Here is a 19,478-nt window from a genome sequence, read left to right as displayed (position 1 = left end):
GAAGACTGGGGAGTTCTCTCAAGTGCATTGTGGTTTAGTTGTGCAAAAATGAGGGAACTACAGTAGACTTTCAACTCACTGTATTATAAATGAAAGTAAAAGGAAAAATACATTTTTTAGGAGTCTGTACGAAAATGAGGAGGTACTGAGTCTTTCCCAAGAAATAAGTCCAAAATCCTGTCTGGTTCAACACAAAAGTTTAATAAATAAATCTGGTCTCAACCCCTGGGATCTATGGCACAGAGCAGACAGGTTTAAGTGAAGGAAAAGTGTTTAAGTTAAGGAAAAGTGAACAGATTATTTAGCAGAACCAAATCGATTCAAAGTCAAAACAAAAAGAAAATCCCTTAATCAGTTTTTACAAATAGGGATAGGTTTATGAGAAGTGATGACATCAAACTACTAAAATCTAAAATATGGAACGGAAGATATGAACCATTAAAGTTTTAGAGCAAAATGCAAAAAGAAAAAGTAAGGTGCCAATCAGAAGTCACTTTTAGCAGTTGATCTGGACTTTGACACAATTTCAGAATGACTGCACAGGTGAGCTATCTCAAACAGATCATCCCGGTCCAAGACCTTACCATCTGACATAGTTTCTGAGATGGAAGTCAAATTCCTCCAGTGCAACAAGGCTGTAGGTTGTACCTAGCAAACTCCTCTTAAAGTTGGCTTGGTATTGGAGGACATCCTACTGAAGCCATAGGTGTCAGCAAGAGAAGATATGATTGGGAAAATTCAGATTCCTCACCTGCCGAAGTCCTCTCACCAGTCGGATACTTTTCACACCTTTGCCTGGTCAAGATTTCTAACTTTGGACTTATTTATGGAGATCCTAAAAAGCCTAAACATGAACTGATTGCACATCCAGACTTTCCAGCTAAATTATTACAAGTGAATGGGTTAAGGCACTAATTCTCCATTAATATACATGCATTTTTGACAATCCTGACTGCCCATAGTTTGCTGAAGTATTTGAAAATAAAGAAGGCTTTATGATAGGAAATATGCTCTTTAACTGTTAGGTCACTGTTGAAAGAACCATATTTTCAGGTGGTTATGGGACTGTGGAAGTTAGTTATGCTGACCCTTGCTGAGAAATGTATGGTATCCCAAAGTGAGGCAGCTTTCAACACGAATGCTTGATGTTTTCCAATCTGATGGAAGTGCTTCTCGCGAAGTAGTCCTCCTTTGACCAGTGAAAGCTGCTGAGCTTGGTACAGCGACCAGACTTGCTGGCAGTAGGACAAGACCGGCTTTTCATGTGAACTTTTTTTATGTGGTTCTATTTCATGAGATACGTTTTCATTGAATATGAGGAATGATCTTAACTTGAACCTGCTTTTGTAAAATAAAATTGCAGCGAAGCAGCAGTGTGATTATATATTGTCGTTTTTAAGCCATGTTTTGAGCACAGACGTGCAATGTGCAGTTCAGATGGACCTTTGCAGAAACACGTGCACACAATTCCACGGATGACTGTTCAGAGAAAGTCATTCTCAGCACGATCGAGATCTGCAAGGTAATCTGCAGGGATTGTAAAGCATTAACTTGGATCTCTTTTTTCCACAGCTATGACTTGCATTAACATTGAGGCACAGCTCTCGGAGCATGTTGTTTGGAGACTGGTTTCTGGGTCACTGAACGAGTATGGAGCACAAGTCATGCTAAGCTGCAGCCATGGCTATTACTTAGGGGGTCGCAGACTCCTAGAGTGCAGAGCCAACGGAACATGGAGTGGGGCTGAAGAGATGCCTAGCTGCAAAGGTAAGCCTTTTAGGAATGGGTCGATAAAATAGAACATTCGTTTTCATCGTTTGGGAAAGTAAAGTGGTTTATTCAAACAGTGAGAAATGCATGCTCGTGCTATTTACTCCTACGTATCTTGATTACTGTAATATTGCAAACGCTTTTATAACCAACTTGAAGGTCATTACAACTGTATCTATGCGGTCATCTGAATGAAATTGGAGAAGAGGTATACACAAAGACAAGAATCATAACCAAAATGTAAATGAGACAAGCGCGAGACTGCAAATAATCAAAAGAAGTGAACCATAAACAATAAATGAGTGCTCAAAAAGAATCGTGTAGGACTCCATTGAAGACCCTCATATACGTATGTAGCTGCCAGGTGGTATATTATCTCTGCTGGGGTAATGTCGTGATTAGCATCATCACAGGGTCTCTTTCACCTGAGTGACCCGTTCTCCAAGTGAAAAGCCATCCTCTTTCCCAGAGGTCTGCTGTCTACATTGAGACAGAAGTGAGTGTGAGTGAATTAAAAATATCTCCAATCCCCAAAAGGTGCATTTCATTAAATAATAATAAAAAGGGATAGGGATAAGGTTGGGGGGTGTGGGTTGTTGCCGTAGCAAGAGGACAGCTCCTTACGTATCTCCTCTGGGGCTGGTAGTGACCTCGCAGCCGGGTGGCCACTTATCCATGCTGTGGGTTGTTTCTCTGACATCACAGCAACTATGAAAGCGAGGTGCAGCCGACGAGTGCCTGCTGTGTCATCTTTACCGCTGTATCCATGATGAAATCACCGTTCTTTCTTAGACATGGCAGCGATCTTAAGATGGCTGCGCCCGAGGTCCGCTGCCTTAAGAGACTCCATCCTTCTCTCATGCTGCAAATCCTGTAAGACATGAAATACGCATTAATTGGAGATCCGGGATTCAATAAAGCCAGCAATCCCTCGATAAGCACCTGTCGAGCTCTCTTTGCACCTTCCTCTTCACAGAGCTATTGTTTAAGTAGGTGTGTCAGTGCTCACAAAATGGCTGCACCCGTTCTCTCTTCACTTTGAGGCTCCACTTCAATCATGGTGCCCGGCCCCACAAGTGATGATTTCTTAACATTGCGAGTTACCTTTAGAGTGCTTATAGTGGGGCAAGGAAACATACATTGTATGCAGGTTTGCCTGCACTGCGGCTGCCCGCAGTTCAAGCAGTGGGCCCCTTAAGAGGGCGGCCCCCTTAGTGCCGCATTAGGCCCCTCCTGGCACCCTGGTGCAGGGCTCCCCTCTTCTGGGAGTCCCTTTTATGTCCGGCGCCTCTGCGGAGTCATTTCCGGGGTGCAGTGGGCTGAGGGACAGGTACTCATACCTGCCCCCACCCACTGAACATCCTCTTTGTTCCCCGCTGGACACGCTGTCCAGTCGCACCGGGGTCGTCGTCCTCGTTGTGGTGGTCTCGGTCTGTCAAGGCTTTGACTGGTTTCGAGTCTCGGCTCAGCTCCTTTGATCCTCGGCAGGTCACTGGCCTCAGAGAGACTGTGATGAGCAGAGGCAGGACGTTTCGGGTTGGGAGATAAGTGGACTAAGTGGACTAGTCAGGACTTGGTTTGGTTGTCGGTTTGCATCTTTTGTGGGGGCCCGCCCATCTGTTTGGGAACTGTGCCTGTGTCACGTTATCTTCGAGGCACCGCGTCACACTCTAGTTGTGCAGGCAGCATCAGCGTTTTAGGAGGTGAGTCCAGGGCCCATTGGGGCAATTTCTTTAGCCTCCTGTCGCCCCCCCCCGTTGGGACTCACGGCTTCTGCCTCTGGGCTTTTTGGGGTACGCTTGGCTCGGCGCCATCGGGGAGAACAATTTAGCTATTCCAGTCAGGTCTCTCTGTGGGTGGCATTACACCCCTACTGTGCAGTCCGATCCCAGTTGCTGCCCGAGGGGGTAGGGGGGCTGGGTTGTCCTTGGCTGCTCGTGTGTAAGGGTAGTGTCAGACTACATTTTTAACATTTCCTGTTTTCTATTTTCTTTAAAGTTAATTTGCGCCGCTTTTCCCTGTTTTTATTTACCCTCTTTCTTGCACTATAAATTGGTTCCCTCACCGCTGCTTAGCGGGTTATCCCCAGCGCGTTAGGCGCCTGGAATTGTGCTCTTTTAACAGGCGCCATCTTGGATAGGGAAGGCTGCTAGTTTTCTAGGCGTCCCAGCGCTCCTGTTTGCAGGTGGTTCCTGAGCACAGGCAATTACATAGGGAGCCTTTATAAAGGGCCCTCTAGGTTGGTCTTGCATCCTAAGGCTGCTCGTGTGTAAGGGTAGTGTCAGACTACATTTTTAACATTTCCTGTTTTCTATTTTCTTTAAAGTTAATTTGCGCCGCTTTTCCCTGTTTTTATTTACCCTCTTTCTTGCACTATAAATTGGTTCCCTCACCGCTGCTTAGCGGGTTATCCCCAGCGCGTTAGGCGCCTGGAATTGTGCTCTTTTAACAGGCGCCATCTTGGATAGGGAAGGCTGCTAGTTTTCTAGGCGTCCCAGCGCTCCTGTTTGCAGGTGGTTCCTGAGCACAGGCAATTACATAGGGAGCCTTTATAAAGGGCCCTCTAGGTTGGTCTTGCATCCTAAGGCTGCTCGTGTGTAAGGGTAGTGTCAGACTACATTTTTAACATTTCCTGTTTTCTATTTTCTTTAAAGTTAATTTGCGCCGCTTTTCCCTGTTTTTATTTACCCTCTTTCTTGCACTATAAATTGGTTCCCTCACCGCTGCTTAGCGGGTTATCCCCAGCGCGTTAGGCGCCTGGAATTGTGCTCTTTTAACAGGCGCCATCTTGGATAGGGAAGGCTGCTAGTTTTCTAGGCGTCCCAGCGCTCCTGTTTGCAGGTGGTTCCTGAGCACAGCCCTATATATTCCCGCCATGCTGACGCGCAGCGTGATCGCGCAGCGTGTTCGCCGTAATCCCGCCGTAGTCACGCCAGAGTCCAGCCCGTCTGCGCCCGTCCGCGCTGAGGACGGGCTGGATGGCGGAGGAATAGTTTGCATTATTAAAACCGTCCACACTCCCTTGCCATCATAGGTATGCTCCTGAGGGATTTTTGATATCCCCAACCTGTCCCTGTTTTGGTCCCCCTGTTCTGCGAGTATCCCCATTAGCTGAGGCCCAGAGGCCCAAATTCGACTCTAGGGCTAGGACTCACACGGGTTTCCTTTTGAATGCGAGGTCCTTGGTTAAAAATAATCTAGCTTTCAAGGATTTCGTGTTGTCCAGAGTCCCGGACTGGGTTTTCATAACTGAGACCTGGGCAAAGGATTCCTCTGGTCCTGATCTCGTGGAGGCGGTTCCCGATGGCTATATTTTAGTCAGAATGGACAGAACGGGCCGGATGGGGGGAGGGATTGGTATCTTGTACAGGGACCATCTGACCTGTCACATCATTCCCCTAGATGATCATCAGGAGTCCTTTCAGGCTCTCCAATTTTCTATTAATGGGGATTATGGAGTGCCGTTTAAGGGCCTCCTGATCTACAGACCCCCAGGGAGCAAAGTAGACTTCTGTAGTCAAATGCTGGAGGTCCTAGAACCACACTTCGGTTGTGACCATCTCACCGTTCTGGGGGATGTAAATTTTCATCTAGAGAAGGTGGATTTGCCCGAAACCCAGTCTCTTTTGGATACTTTCTCGGGGTGCGGTTTGACACAGCTAGTCAGAGGCCCCACACATTTGGCTGGCCATACGCTGGATGGGGTTTTCTCCAACGACATGCGGTTGGTCACTGAATTGCCTATCCCCCTTTCATGGTCAGACCATTATGCAATTCCTCTGGTCCTTACAACCTCTCTGTCCAGTAATAGGGGTAATATGCCTTCCAAGTTTGAACGAAGACGTAACTTAAAAAAGTTATCCAATAATCTACTCGCTCCCAAGCTTGCAGGGCTTTTGATCGCCCCGGGGGAGGAGGTAACATCGGCGGTGGAAAGGCTGGAGAATGGGGTTACTTTAGCCCTGGACGAACTTGCACCGGCCATCTTGTGCTATTCGGCCAGAAGAACTCCATCCGCCCCTTGGTTCTCGGAACCACTCAGATTACTTAGGCAGGGATTACGGCGACAGGAGCGTCGTTGGCGGTCCAGTGGGTATGTGTGTGAGAGGGACAGACATAAAACTATGTTGAGGCTATATAAGAAGGAGGTAATAAAAACCAAACAAGAATATTTTACCTCTCTTACTGCCTCACTTTCCTCACCTAAAGATCTTTTTAAAATCGTGGACACGCTTACCTCACATAAGATGCCAGACCCGGTGGTGAGCTAACAACAGCTGTGCAATGATATTGCACAATTCTTCAACACCAAGATTGTGGATATTTATTCAGCTCTGGAGCTACAAAGGGTGACTCTATCTATCCCCTTAGACTGTGTTCCGCCATCTTTATCTGAGGAGGTGCCCTCTGGAAGTTTGTCTAGTTTTCCCTCTCTCTCCCTACTGGATCTTGAAGGCCTCTTGACCAAGGTTAGGTCGGGTTCCCCATTAGACCCCTGCCCCTTTAAACTCCTCAAACAGTGTAAAGACTGTCTTCTTCCACCATTACTGGGTGTGATGAATGGGGCAATTAAGGAAGGGACCTTCCCCCTTCAGTGGAAGAAAGCGGTGGTCAAGCCTCTTTTAAAAAAACCCTCTCTTGACCCGGGTGTGCTTAAGAACTTCCGCCCTATCTCGTTGCTTCCAGCTCCTGCCAAGATGCTGGAAATCCATCTAAATAAGCATCTTGTTGATTTTCTGGAAGCCCATGATAAGCTGGACCACTCGCAGCACGGCTTCAGGAGAGAACACAGTACCGAGTCTGCCCTTACTATCGTGCTCGACACCATTCGCACTAGGGTTGATAAGGGACTGACTACTCTCCTCATCCTCTTGGATCTCTCGGCTGCTTTTGATACCCTGTCTCCCTCAGTATTAACATCAAGGCTGAGGGAGATCGGGGTCAAGGGCACAGCACTTAGTTTGCTGACATCCTTTCTTAATCAGAGGGAACAGAGGGTAAAGCTGGGGGATTTTCTGTCTCCATCCCTTCCTGTGCTTTGTGGGGTCCCTCAGGGGTCGGCTTTAAGTCCGACCCTCTTTAACATCTATGTTACCCCACTGGCCAGGCTTATTAGATCTTTTGGTATGGAGGTTATCTCCTATGCTGACGACACACAGATTCTGCTGTCCTTTACCCAACCCACTATCCAGGCTGCCTCCAATTTTAAAAACTGTTTGAAGGCAGTCGCTCAATGGATGGTGGGTAATTCATTGAAATTCAATGGGGATAAGACAGAGTTTCTGGTGTTCGGGGGAAAGGAGGATTTCTGGTCAGCTGACTGGTGGCCGCCCTCTATGGGGGTGTGCCCTACACCGTCGACCCTGGCCAAAAATCTGGGCGTTTTGATCGATCCCCTTTTGAGGATGGATCAACAGGTAAGCAGGACCATCTCCACCTGCTGGGGACTGATAAACATCTTACGGAGGATCAGGCACTATCTGTCTTTCCAGGCCAGGAAACAAATTGTCCTGGCATTGATTGGGTCCAGACTTGATTATTGCAATGCTCTTTATTTGGGCATCAATAAGGGCTTGGTGACCCGTCTACAGATGGTGCAGAACGCTGCCGCTAGACTGGTCCTGGACCTGCCTAAACGGGCCAAGACTCATCAGGCAAGAAGGACCTTGCATTGGCTCCCTATTGAGTCCAGGATATCCTTTAAGTCCCTGACTTTGATTTATAGAGCCTTGGCAACCAATCGGTCTGGGGGTATGAAGGATTTGCTGGTCCCCTACATTCCCCCCAGAACTCTCCGGTCGTCAAATAAACTTCTGCTTTCAGTGCCCAGGATACGTAAGGCTAGGTGGGGAGGTAGAGCTTTTTCAACTCTTGCTCCCAGGCAGTGGAATTCCCTGCCTTTGGAGATAAGATCTCTTCCATCGGCTCTGGCTTTTAGGAAGGCCCTTAAGACCTGGCTTTTTGCCAAGGCCTACGCTTAGATACGATCTGCCTCTTTTTCGAACTGTTTTGTTTAGGCGCCTTGATGCCTTCGGGCTAAGTAGCGCGATTACAAGTTTCCATTCATTCATTCATTCATTTGGGAGCGAGTTGGGCCGGAGTTCAAGGGCAGAGGTGACTTAGCCAACAGGCGCAAGGTTAAGCCAGGCCCACCATCAGCAGCCGGTGAGGCAGGCCTGCGCCCTCAAACCGTCTTGAAGTGAGCCCGCTCAGGGCTGATTACAGGCATGGCCCCAGGGTTAGTGTGTGGCGTTCCCGGCGTGGTTTCACAGCCGTCAGCTCGCTTGCAGGCTGTAATCTAGCGTGAGGGTGCATTCTGAAAGTGTGCATTTATTTATTTATTTGAAAAGTTTCATAGAGCGCGAACAAGACCCCAAGGAGTATCAGAGCGTTGTACAGCGTTGTCATCTGCAAATATACAGAACATACAGAAGGTGAGTACCATTGCAACCTGTGGGAAAAACATAAAAGAAAAATATTTCAAGTTTTACGTTCTAAACAAAAGTACACAAGCATGATCAGCGCAGTAGCTTTTGTTCATTAGTGGTCTTTTGACCAGTTTTTTAAAGGCGGTAGTGGAAGGATTTGATCTGATCTCAGATGGCACGGAGTCCAGATTCTTGGAGCAGGACCGGAGAACGCACAGTTGTTTGATCTTTTCTTTTTAAATCTTGGAGGTTTCAGGAGAAGAGTGGATGTACTTCTGAGTTTCCGGCTGGAGCCCGATAGCTCAAGTTAATTTGCTAGATAGTGTGGGGTATTGTGGTGTATGGCTTTATGAGTTAGACAAGCAATCTTGAGTTGGATTCCAGCTTCAATAGATAACCAGTTTAACTGCACAAGGTCGGGTGAAATGTGATCAAATTTCCTAGAACCCATTAAAAGCCTGGCCGATGCATTCAAAGTATCTGAGATCTTTGGGGGGAGGAATGGTTTGATTTCTTCAGTATGTTGAGTTGAAAATTGGCTTCCCTAGTAGTAGCACTGATGTGTGCCCGCATGTTTAGGTGTTTATCCAAGATGATACCTAGAGATTTGACAAAGTCTACCCCGTGAGTGGGGCAGTTCAGAGCAGTTAGGTGTTTAATCCAGTCGAGGGTAGGAGCTGGGTGATTAGTTGGGGTGATCAAAAGAAATTCCGTTTTGAGAGTATTAAGTAGGAGATGGTTCTGAGTTAGCCATTGTTGATGTTGGGCAAGTGCAGCATTTAAGGTTTTTATGTCCTCTTGTGAGGAGATCTTCAGGTACAATTGCGTGTCATACACATACATGTGGTATTGGATGTTGGCTCTGTACAGAATGACCGCAAGAGGTTCCATAAGTAGGTTGAAGAGAGTGGGCGAGAGCGTAGAACCTTGGGGACTCCAATCAGGACAGGGGTGCTGGACGCCAAGGCATGATTAACTTTGATCCTTTGCGTGCGGTTCTGAAGGAAGGAGGCAAACTAATTTAGGATAGGGCCCGACAATCCCATCCTATGTTGTGGGAGATCAATCAAGTTTTTGTGATTGATGGTATCGAAGGCTGAGGACGGGTCTAAAAGGATCAGGAGACAAGGGACATTTTGGTTAAAGGGCTCTCACTGCGTCATCAACAATGTGAGTTAGTGCCGTTTTAGTGCTGTGCCCTGCTCTGCATCCTGACTGATGAGGATCCAGTAGTTGATATTTTTCAATATGTTTACAGAGCAGCGAGTGCACGCATTGTTCAAGCAGTTTTGCAAGCGTCATGCTGCTGCTGATAGGTCAGAAGTTGTTTGGATCTGATAGGTCCGCATTGGGCGTCTTAGGAATGGGAGTAACTTGCCAAACCTTTAGGCAGTCGGAATCTTTCCCTGTAATAGGGATTCATGAATGATCCTGGACCAGAGAGGTAGAACGGCTGAGATTAAATCTTTATATAGCTTGGCGGGTAGAGGATCACCAAAGTAGTTGGAGGGTTTGATGGATGTCATGTAGCTAAGTATCTCAGTGCAGTCTGGTAGGAGAAAACTGCTCCAAGAGGCATTATTGCATGTTCTTGTGGGCAGGGTTCCTCCTTCTCTGCTCCTCCTACTTTTACACTGCCCTCCGTTTGGTGACCTGCACAGTGGACAGGCTTAGTTGCCAAGTGATAGGGTGTTGATCTCAAGTTCTGCGCTAACCGGCCTTGGTCTCAATGTGTGCTGTTTGGCCCCACCATGAAGCAGCTGAGGAGCCCATACTGGATACGATGTGTGTGCTTGTCTGGGGGGCCGTGTGCCCCCGGCGTTGTGGGCGGTGCACTTGCTTGGTGAGCCTGCCGGTGTGCCTAGACGGGGGTGCTTTATTTGCTCGCCTGCTGCCTTGTCTCTCTGGGGGAGTCGGCCTCACGGTGCAGGTTGCCCTTGCTGGGCGCAAAGTAGCATGAACTGAAGAGGGCAGCATGTAGAGACGAAGATGCTGCCTTCAAAGTGGTATGTTGCATCGTGTCGGTTACAGAGTTAGCGATGAGGGCTGGCCCTTTAGTGGCCATGGCTCTTGCACCCTGGGTGGCCTCCTGTCGGGCCGGCTGGCTCTTTTTCCTGGCTGAGCTTGGTGCAACTCTGGCTATGGCCAGCACATAATGCACAGTTTGTCCGGGGGCGGAGGGGACAAAAAGCAACCAATTTGGTTTATTTAGTCATTGATTTAAATAATGCGATTTTATATAGCGCAAACTTTACCTGAAAGTGTCAGAGCGCTCTTCAAAAGGACCAGTTACATTACATAGAGACTTCAGAGTACATGAGTTACATCTAAGGTACAGGCAGGAGAGCTCCAAATTCACATAAGAATGGTAGAAGCACAAAACGTTGAATACAGATACTAGTGTTTAGAGTTACATACATACAAGTTGCAAATTAACTCAAGGAAAATATAGTAACATGGTATGTATTCACTCTGAAAGGGCATCTAGGTGAGTGTAAAACATTACTAAGTTTAGCTAGTAGAGTATGTTTAAATCAACTACTTATTTAATATCTCATCTTCCCCTTCTGTGCTAGAATATATCCAGCGTCCCTAACAACTAATGACCCAGAGGCAAAGCCACAGAATTTTCCAAAGCATCAACCTTCGTGCTGCCATTGGGTTCTAATTATGATACCTTTAAAAACTCATTTGGGCGGATTGCAGCACTTTGCTATTCGTCTTACTGTTCATAACATTTCAGTTTACTTGTAATGCTCACGAATACCAGGATATCTACTTCTTTACACACCACGCTGGCATAGTTTAGTCTCAGTGAAGACACTGCAAATCGGTGCAATGGTAATGTTTTGCCGTGTAAGGTTGGTAAGCTCTTAGGAAATTTATGCACCCATTCTCAGCAGACACACCACGGGTAAAGTATTCACTCCCGGTGGGCACGCATATGAACTCATTTGTGTGGGGTTTAGATAAAGGGGTTGCCCTTAGTGGGGTAATGGGATACGTATTTACTTTAAGCGACTTGCTACCATTGACAAGGTCAAGGACCACTTGCGGTAGATGTAAGGTTAAGGGTTAATTATATATATGGATGCAATGACAGAAGAGGCTGAACTATGCATCGCGCTATGCTAAGCATACATTTCAGCTTAAATGTTTGAATTCAATGACAAAGACAAAGCAAGTGTTCTGGTCAGAATAATTAGGCCACAGGGTGGCACGACAAAATATTTTAAAACCGGCAGGTGACACATTTGAATAGGTGCTTGCTAATTATGCCATCTAACAATGTGATGTCTTGTGTTTTATCCGCCCCACCCCTCTCTTTCCTCGTAAGGGAGTTGCAATCCAATCGTGAAGTAGAACATAGATGGTTCTTGCTTTCTTTTGTTGAATAACACAGCAATACTTTCAAGCAGCATTGCTTTGTTTCTCTAAATGCTAAAAGTTTTGGTTAAATAGCGTAAAGTTTGTAGTCAGTCTCTTTTAATTATGACATACAGAGATCCTTGAACACGAAAAAGCACGGGTTGCGCTGTTGGTGCTATGCGCTTGGAGCAGTTTGTTTCAGTGAGTGCAGTTGTTAGCTTTGGTAGGCGTGAGCGGTTCACTTTACAGCACTGATGATACTACAAAATATTCTATGTAATATAGGAAGCCAACCTTTTGAGGCATTCTCATTTATCTAAGGACTTATGCGTAAATATTCACCCCATGGTGCCACACGGAATCAGACCTCCTGCGTGCAGCCAGTGTGGAGGCATTCTAGGTAGAAAAGTGAGCAGTTGGGTTCTCAGGTGCATGGTTGGTGGATGCACTATTGCCAAGGTGTAGGTTTAAGTAGTTGGAGTTGGCAAGTGAATTTGACCAAGCGCTCAATGCTACACGAGGGCATTGCGGCCAGTGCATGGGCATTGGGTTTGACCCAGGGGGTAGCAAGCGAAGGCAAGGCTCTTTCCAAATCTGGCACCTGGAGACAAGGTTCGTCAGGGCCAACATGCCCGTTGGGTGACTTGTGTAGGCAAAGACTCATTACAGCTGTTGCACAGTCCCATCATTTCAGAATTGAAGCATGTCCTTAGGTATATCTGGGCATAAGGAATGCCAGAAAAGAATCCAGAGGATTACAGAGCAAGTGCACACTTTTCTGAGTGTAGTATATGAAGGCTTAAGTACCATTAGCCGCCAGCTGATACGAGCATCACCTACATCAAGTAAGCAGGCATGTCCTTTAGTGTTAAGTAGGACCCATACAGGACATGAAGGAATAATTTAGCTATGCTAACTTGCCAGTGCAAATAATTATTATTCGGGAGCGAATGAGTGCTGCAGGTGTGGCCATTCCTTGTTTGAGAAAGATGAAAGCATTAGGTTACTGATAGTACTCAGATATGGGTCCAGTGGCTAGGGGAACATCGCACCCCCGGTTAGGGTGTCAATTCTGTTAAATCCTAGGGGGTACTACGAGGGTATGGAACTGGGGCTTAGGGATCCCTGACGGAGCATGGGTGGGAGATGTTGGCAGTAGGTCCACCTCACTCCACCAGTTCGCCCCTAGCAGTAGTATTAAATGTACCCCATTGTATTACTAAGTTGAACAACATATTAGCTCAACATTCAAACACAGGAGAATGTTTTATACAGTGGATATCATGACCACCCCTATGCCAAGGCGCCCTTATGTCAAATGAAGGTACAAGTAATAAATTCAGACAATTGCCTAGGACCACACAATTTTGTCAATCAGGGCTTAAGGGTATCGATTACGTAAGTCCATCCCATCAAAAGTTGTGCCGTCATGTAAATAGCTGGGACAGGCAGCAACAAATAATGGTCTTGGGGGGTCATTTCGGCAGGGCAGGTACGCCCACCTTATTTCAATAGAAGCAACAATGGTAGAGACATGCTTCGTCCACTTTTAGCGGCAAGACTTGGCCAGCTGCAGTACGTCCAGCTGGGGCTGGTGTATTGAGTTACAGGCAGGTGCACCAAGCGAGCTGGACTATGTACCTAGCTCACACACATTAGACAGAGGTGTTCCAGTGGATACACATAAATGGGGACTGCACCAGAACATGAAATCGCACATGCTAGATTCCAATGCAATGTCTTCGTACCCCTCATATTGTTAACAGTGACATGCATTCCCCAAGGCCTCTCGTTTAGAGGCACCAGAAGGTGAACAGACACATAGCTTGGCAAGGATGGTTACAAACGTCTATTGTGGCCAAGCTAGCAAGACATTTTCACACTCTTCTACTAACGGGAGCCCCTATGTGGGAAACAGTGTGTGGTGCTTGCCATGAGTGCAGAGGACAGGAGGATTAAAGAGCATTCCAGGGTCCCCATGGCTTAGCCAAATCATCAATGCACAGGAGGATGGAGGGTGATTACAAATGTTATAGGTTGGTGTGATTGCAATGGCAACTCTAGACTGTCAGTTTGCTGAGTAGAATGTTTCGTATCACCAATCAGAAGGGTATCAGGAGGCAAACCGGTATACAGGAAGGCCTTTGTTCCTGGTGGAGGGAAATTAATTCCGGGGACAAACCTTTGAACTGGGTCCAAGTCCTGTTTTAAGTATCCATGTGTACAGCCCAGCAAAGACCTCGCTGGTCATCATTGAATTGCTACAATGTACCATGAATAGGAAGCATATTAGCTACCCAGTGGATGTGTATCACAGGAACAGTAACACATGATTGCTGAGGCCTCATTGACGCTTGTCATAGCAGTCCAGAGCACACCAAAGACGGTGAAGAAGAGGCCATGTCCCCTGACAAAATATGCCAAATTTTATTCGCCTGGGATTGATGCTTACAATCTCATTCAAATTTTGCAGACAGAAACAAAAAATATAAAGAAATATCTGTGAATTTAAGGGCCTCACTCAGCAGTGAAGTGGGCTAAAATTCAGCATAATACTATAACCTTGCAGAGTGACGCAAGCAACAACTGGCATTCTCATCATTCAGGACAGGGCAAGTATTTGTATGTGTTGTTCTCCTCGGTTCCCCACACTTGTCTGCATCCTGATATGCAGCAGTTGAAGTTTGGAATTGGATGACTTACGCTAAAAGGGGGGACACTGGCATGTGCACACAGTAACAAAAAATTGCAGTCAGATGGTGAGGGGCCAGCATGCAATAGGGACATGAAATGAAGCAGAATACTGGGAGTGCATCCCCCCCCTTATCGCTTGGATAGTAAGACAGTGGGATCCGTAATGCTAGAGACGTTACTTTGCCCACACCTTGGGCAGAAGGGCTCATTGGCAGGAACCTGTAAATTTAGTGGGTTTCAAATAGGTTTTCTGCATGGCCATTGATATAAAGATATGCACTCTGTAAACTAACCCTGGGCAAAGCACTACGCTACGCTTGCGTAGTTTGCGCTACTTCGCACTACGTGAATTGCACGTAGCACAGTGCAAACACGTGTAGCGTAGCGTAGCGGTCATTTTTTGCTTGCTCGCGGTCCTCAACTTCAAGTTGGCGACCGCGAGCAAGCAAAATACCATCTCGGCGAGACTTTTTCCTTGTTCGCAATCAGCAACTTTAAGTTGCCGATCGTGAGCGTGGAAAATAAACCTCCCGGTGAGATTCTCAACGCGGGGAGGTCAGGATTCTCATTGCGAGTGGTCGCGTGTGCTCTCGACCGCTCGCGATGAGAAACTACCAGTCCACGTTGAGAAAGCTGCCGCTCGAGTAAAAATCTACTCGAGCGGCAGAAAACTACAGCTCGCACTGTGCAAGATGCCGTTTTCAATGATTGCACAGTGCCGGATGCTTGTCTGCACTGTGCAATCATTGAAAACGGCATCTTGCACAGTGCGAGCTGGGTACTACGCAGTTCGCGAAGTGCTACGCGTAGCGCGAAGTGCTAGGCGTAGCGTGTAGTGCCCTTTGCGTAGCTACACGTAGCGCTACTTCGCGAACTACGCCCAGGGTTAGTGTAAACATGAGAGTATGGGTAACCATTCAGCATAGCGGGCTGCGTAGGTTTGGCATTCCAAACATGTGCTGTGACTCCAATAGTGGGGAGACATATAGGTTCGGAACACGTAGGCTGACAGTTACCAGATCACTTCTGGCATTTGTATTAAGAGGGTGCAAGCAAACTCGTTCATATGTTTACCCCATCTCCTCCCAAATCCAAAGAGCATTGGCAGTGTCATCTTTTCCAGCACCTTGGTAAAACTTTAGCAAAATGTGACTAGCCGCTACACACACCAGGGTGGCGATAGAGCACCTGTAGATCGCAGCCAGACTAATGGGTTTTGCAGGCAACAAGGACTTGATATGTAGCAGGATATTGGAAGCACCCCGATATCTGGGGTAAGATTACTTGCCGGCGCAGTACTCCTACACAGGAGGAGGCCAGCTGGCAGAGATAAGGGCATGGTGTGGGCCTCAAACAATAACTTGTTAACAAATACACTGTTGGCCTGGGAGGCGAACTCCAATTTGTTTTTCCAGTGGATTCTGAAAACAGTGACTGGGCGGTGATGGGTAAATGCTTGACCCAGCAACACCTAACAAGTAGGCACTTCATCCTGACCTGAGGTTAAAGTAGAGAACAGTTGTTCTCAAATCCGGGGAGGCCATCATACATTCTTTTGGTTGGGTAAATAAAGCTGTTGTTAAAACAGAGAACAGTTGTTTCCAATTTAAGTGGAGGCCATCGGACTTGCGTACGGAAGTCTAAATAAGCCAGGCATAAACCCACCAAGCAGGAGGGCTTGGTTCATCTTGAATTCAAAATCAAATAAAATAACAAGGGCTTGGTAAATAAGGCATGGTCTCTTTAGTGCATACACCACGAGGTTACCCCAATATGGATGGGGAACCTTTGCAGAGGTAGATGGGAATTGTCCAGTTAGAAGGACTGGTAACCTGTCAGAGGTAGAAGAGAAATGTCCAGCTAGAAGGACTGGGAACCGCACGTTGCAGGAGGTTGTGGAGCCTGCCATGATGGGGGGCCCTGGATAAGACGGTGGCCACATCCAGGACTTTGGTGGAGATACAGGGCGATCTGGAGGCTAATTGGTACAAGGGGTACCATTTCAGGAGCACAACAGGGGTGCATTATGCCAAAGTTCCAGGAGTCTTTACGGCAGGACACTGGGACTTTGGCATAAGGGCACCCTGCTAGTCCTTCAGGTGGCTGTAAGCCTGAGCAACCTGGGGCTTGCCTGGATACGCTCCACCCCTAAAAAGGCGTGAGTAAAAGTGATGGACTAGGGGTCCATGGTATGTAAGGGGGATAACCCCACAAAATGGTAGCACCGATTAGGTTGGCCACGGTCCAGTTTGGCTCATCAGGCAGGCAGGGCAGCTTAGGTTAGTCACCGCTGCCTGCCTTTGGATCACCCGTATGTTAACCCACCAAGTTGGCATACTCTTTGTATGTAATAAACCTGCAGCAAACTATTTCCCGACAAACTTTTGTGTGGTCTGTTTATTTTGTGTGGCGCAACTATTACCGCTAAGCGCGGGGGGGGGGTTGCCGATATCGGCACTATTAGGTGTGCAGTTCATTTACAAACAAAGTTTATTTATAGTGTTGACCAAGCTCGTCTTTTATGCCTCATTTTCGCAACTGCAAGAGTGCAGTGCCATGCCTTATCCAGTCTGAGCTCATTTTGATTCTCACACAACTTGATTTATGCACTCTTGGGCTGCCCTGTGCGAAAACTTGTTAAGAGGTTGGTTACTGCCTTCTATTATGGGAGGCACCGTTTACTGATATCAACCGTTTTTTACTGCCTTCTAACGCCACCTACCCTCAGCGGATATCGTCTGTCCCACTTACAATGGCTGCTGCCCAGTGCTGACCTATATTCTGATTTCAGCAGGCTTTCCTCACAACAAACAAGAAGCATAACATGGCTCCCTCAAAAAGTGCTTCTTTGCTCTGTTAAGTGGTATTGTGGCTGCTGTGAAGGGTAAACCACAAAGAACAAGACTTGGTTTCAATTTGCAAACTCTCCTATCTACATCAAGTCCTCATTGAGCTACTTTTCTGCCTTAAGCTCTTTACTAATCACCTGGATCTACAGGACATTAACAGTACATTATAGCTGACTTTAAAGAAAACAACCCAAAGGAAAGGGACACCAATGCAAGCCTGAAGCGCTCTAAACAGTCTCCTTCAATCCCAGAGTCTCCTGTGAAAAGTGGCCCTGACTCATTTTAGTGGAACTAAATGCAGTACATGACATTGTTCAAAGTACTAAAACAAACACAGATCGCCTTCAAATAGGAGTAGCTGGGATACACAAAGATTTAAAAGATGTAACCATCAGGCTCTCTGATGCTGAAAGGATAGATGTAAAGGTTAGCTTTTGAAATGTGGGTTTACCACTCATGATGTTTTGCTGTTAGCTCAGTGTTACTGTTGACATGTCTTTTTGCTCTCATGTTGGGTGAATGTTTGAGTGCTGTCTCCTTGGCCTATCCTAGGAGTGCTCTGGATACTTGTTACCTTTTTATGCAGAGATGTATTTTGAACTCCAACTATTCTTCGGATAATCAACCTCCTTCTGCATTTTAGGGTATTACTTTATTTTTTATGTCCTCTTTGTCTGTATTGGTATCACTAGGCTATGCTTTCCTCTTGCTGGCTTCTCTCATTATGATAGAATAGTCTCAATATTGCTGGATTATCACTGTGCACAATCTGTGCTCCCTTTTTTTTATTATCATACTTTGTCTCTGTCTCTCATTCTCACCTTCCACTTGAGATATTTAGTCGATATGTTCACATAATGCTCCTTTTCTGATTCCTTCTCTCACTGGGACTTTATGATCTATTTATACACATTGTCATTTAAGTAAGGTCCCTTCCCCCAAATACCCATATTAATTTGTTTCTTGTCTGGGAGGTGTGATTGGGAGCCGGCCATTACTCCATAATGTTTTACATGTTATGCTTTGCAGAATGTGCTTTTATGCCAAATATGGGCTGCAATTACTATAGTATGCTCTATTTGGCCGGTCTATGGGGTGTACCAGCTCTTGAGCTGCCTCCTATTTGCTCCTACATGACATCCCCCATGTTTTTTGTCTGTTATAGACTTCCGCAGGTGGGTAGACGCCACATGGCTTAAAATGGCTTTCTGGTGTTTCTAAACTCCTTTCCTTGGCCCCCTCACCTCCCTCTGCCCAGCACTTGTGAGATATGTGATGGTCCAAAAATCTCTATCTGACTACTTTTGCTCTTAAGCAGAACCATTTGCTTTTGGCACCTTTGTCAGAAGTGGATTCCAGTATCACCTGCTACTTCCTAATGGCCTCCCTTAATGTAATCTTCCTTAATACCAAAGGACTAAATCATCCAGTGAAAAGAACACAAATTCTAAACCATTGTAAAGATTTATGTGGGGACATTGTAATATTACAGGAAACCAACATTGGCTTCAAGGAAGCACTTCTCATGAGAAAGGGGTAAGTAGCTGATGTTACATGCTCTGAAACACAGGGGAAGAAAAATTGTGTCCTCATCCTTCATTCCAAAATATTGGGCCTTTCGATTATCGCATCAAAACACAACTCTAATGGTCGTTGGCTGCTATCCAGGCTAAACAATGGTATTTAAGAGTTTTTACACCGCTAATGTTGATGACCCGGATATTTGTCTTTATAGAAAACTGATGTTTCAAATACTAAGAATGAAGTTGAATTATTTTTTAAAGAAAATTAAACATCAGTCTCCTCCCCGGTGATCGGGATTCATTTAAATGCACTGTTAAAGGCCAAATCATTAAGCGTATGGAAAAAAAGAATTGTGACATTAAAGATCGCTTACAATCCCCGGGGTCGGAAATAAAGCAGACGGAAAACATCTTCAGACACTACCCCCAGTCGCAGATCTGGGTTGAATCCATCATTGTTCTTTAGCTCACTTTGCCACCCCAGTTCAGACCCAGCTTTATGCAAATCAGTCTTGACCCTGTGCCTCATGGGAACAGTCCAGCCTGAGCTGTCTTTTAAGCCAGCCTGGCTGATGAGGGGTGTTACTCTAAAGCCGGTCCCATGATGCTTGTTTCCAGTCCAGGGAAGTCTTGGCTTGGCAGTTTGGGCTGGACTATTCCCGTAAAGAACAGGATCAAGACTGATTTGCATATGGCTTGTTCTGAACTGGGGTGGCAAAGTGAGCTAAAGAACGATGAGGGATTCAACCCAGATCTGTGACTGGGGGTGAGTATTTGAAAAGTTTTAGTGCTCCGTCCATCTTCTCCTTGTGTTTGCTTTGTTTGCCCTAAGTTGGCAGGGTATG

At 46.3% G+C, this 19,478-nt stretch overlaps 1 protein-coding gene across 1 annotated transcript in view; it reads left to right on the top strand.

Moving 5' to 3' along the window:
- CSMD1 (CUB and Sushi multiple domains 1) overlaps positions 1-19,478 on the top strand; it is a 2,626,220-nt gene that overhangs the window by 2,108,745 nt on the left and 497,997 nt on the right. The window contains exon 45 of the mRNA XM_085610820.1: positions 1,573-1,767. Coding sequence (XP_085466946.1) covers positions 1,573-1,767 — 195 coding nt within the window. The remainder of the gene's footprint in view (positions 1-1,572; positions 1,768-19,478) is intronic.

This window comes from Triturus cristatus, chromosome 6 (assembly GCF_964204655.1).
Source record: "Triturus cristatus chromosome 6, aTriCri1.1, whole genome shotgun sequence".
NCBI lineage: Eukaryota > Metazoa > Chordata > Amphibia > Caudata > Salamandridae > Triturus > Triturus cristatus.
This window is presented reverse-complemented; position numbering and strand designations above follow the sequence as displayed.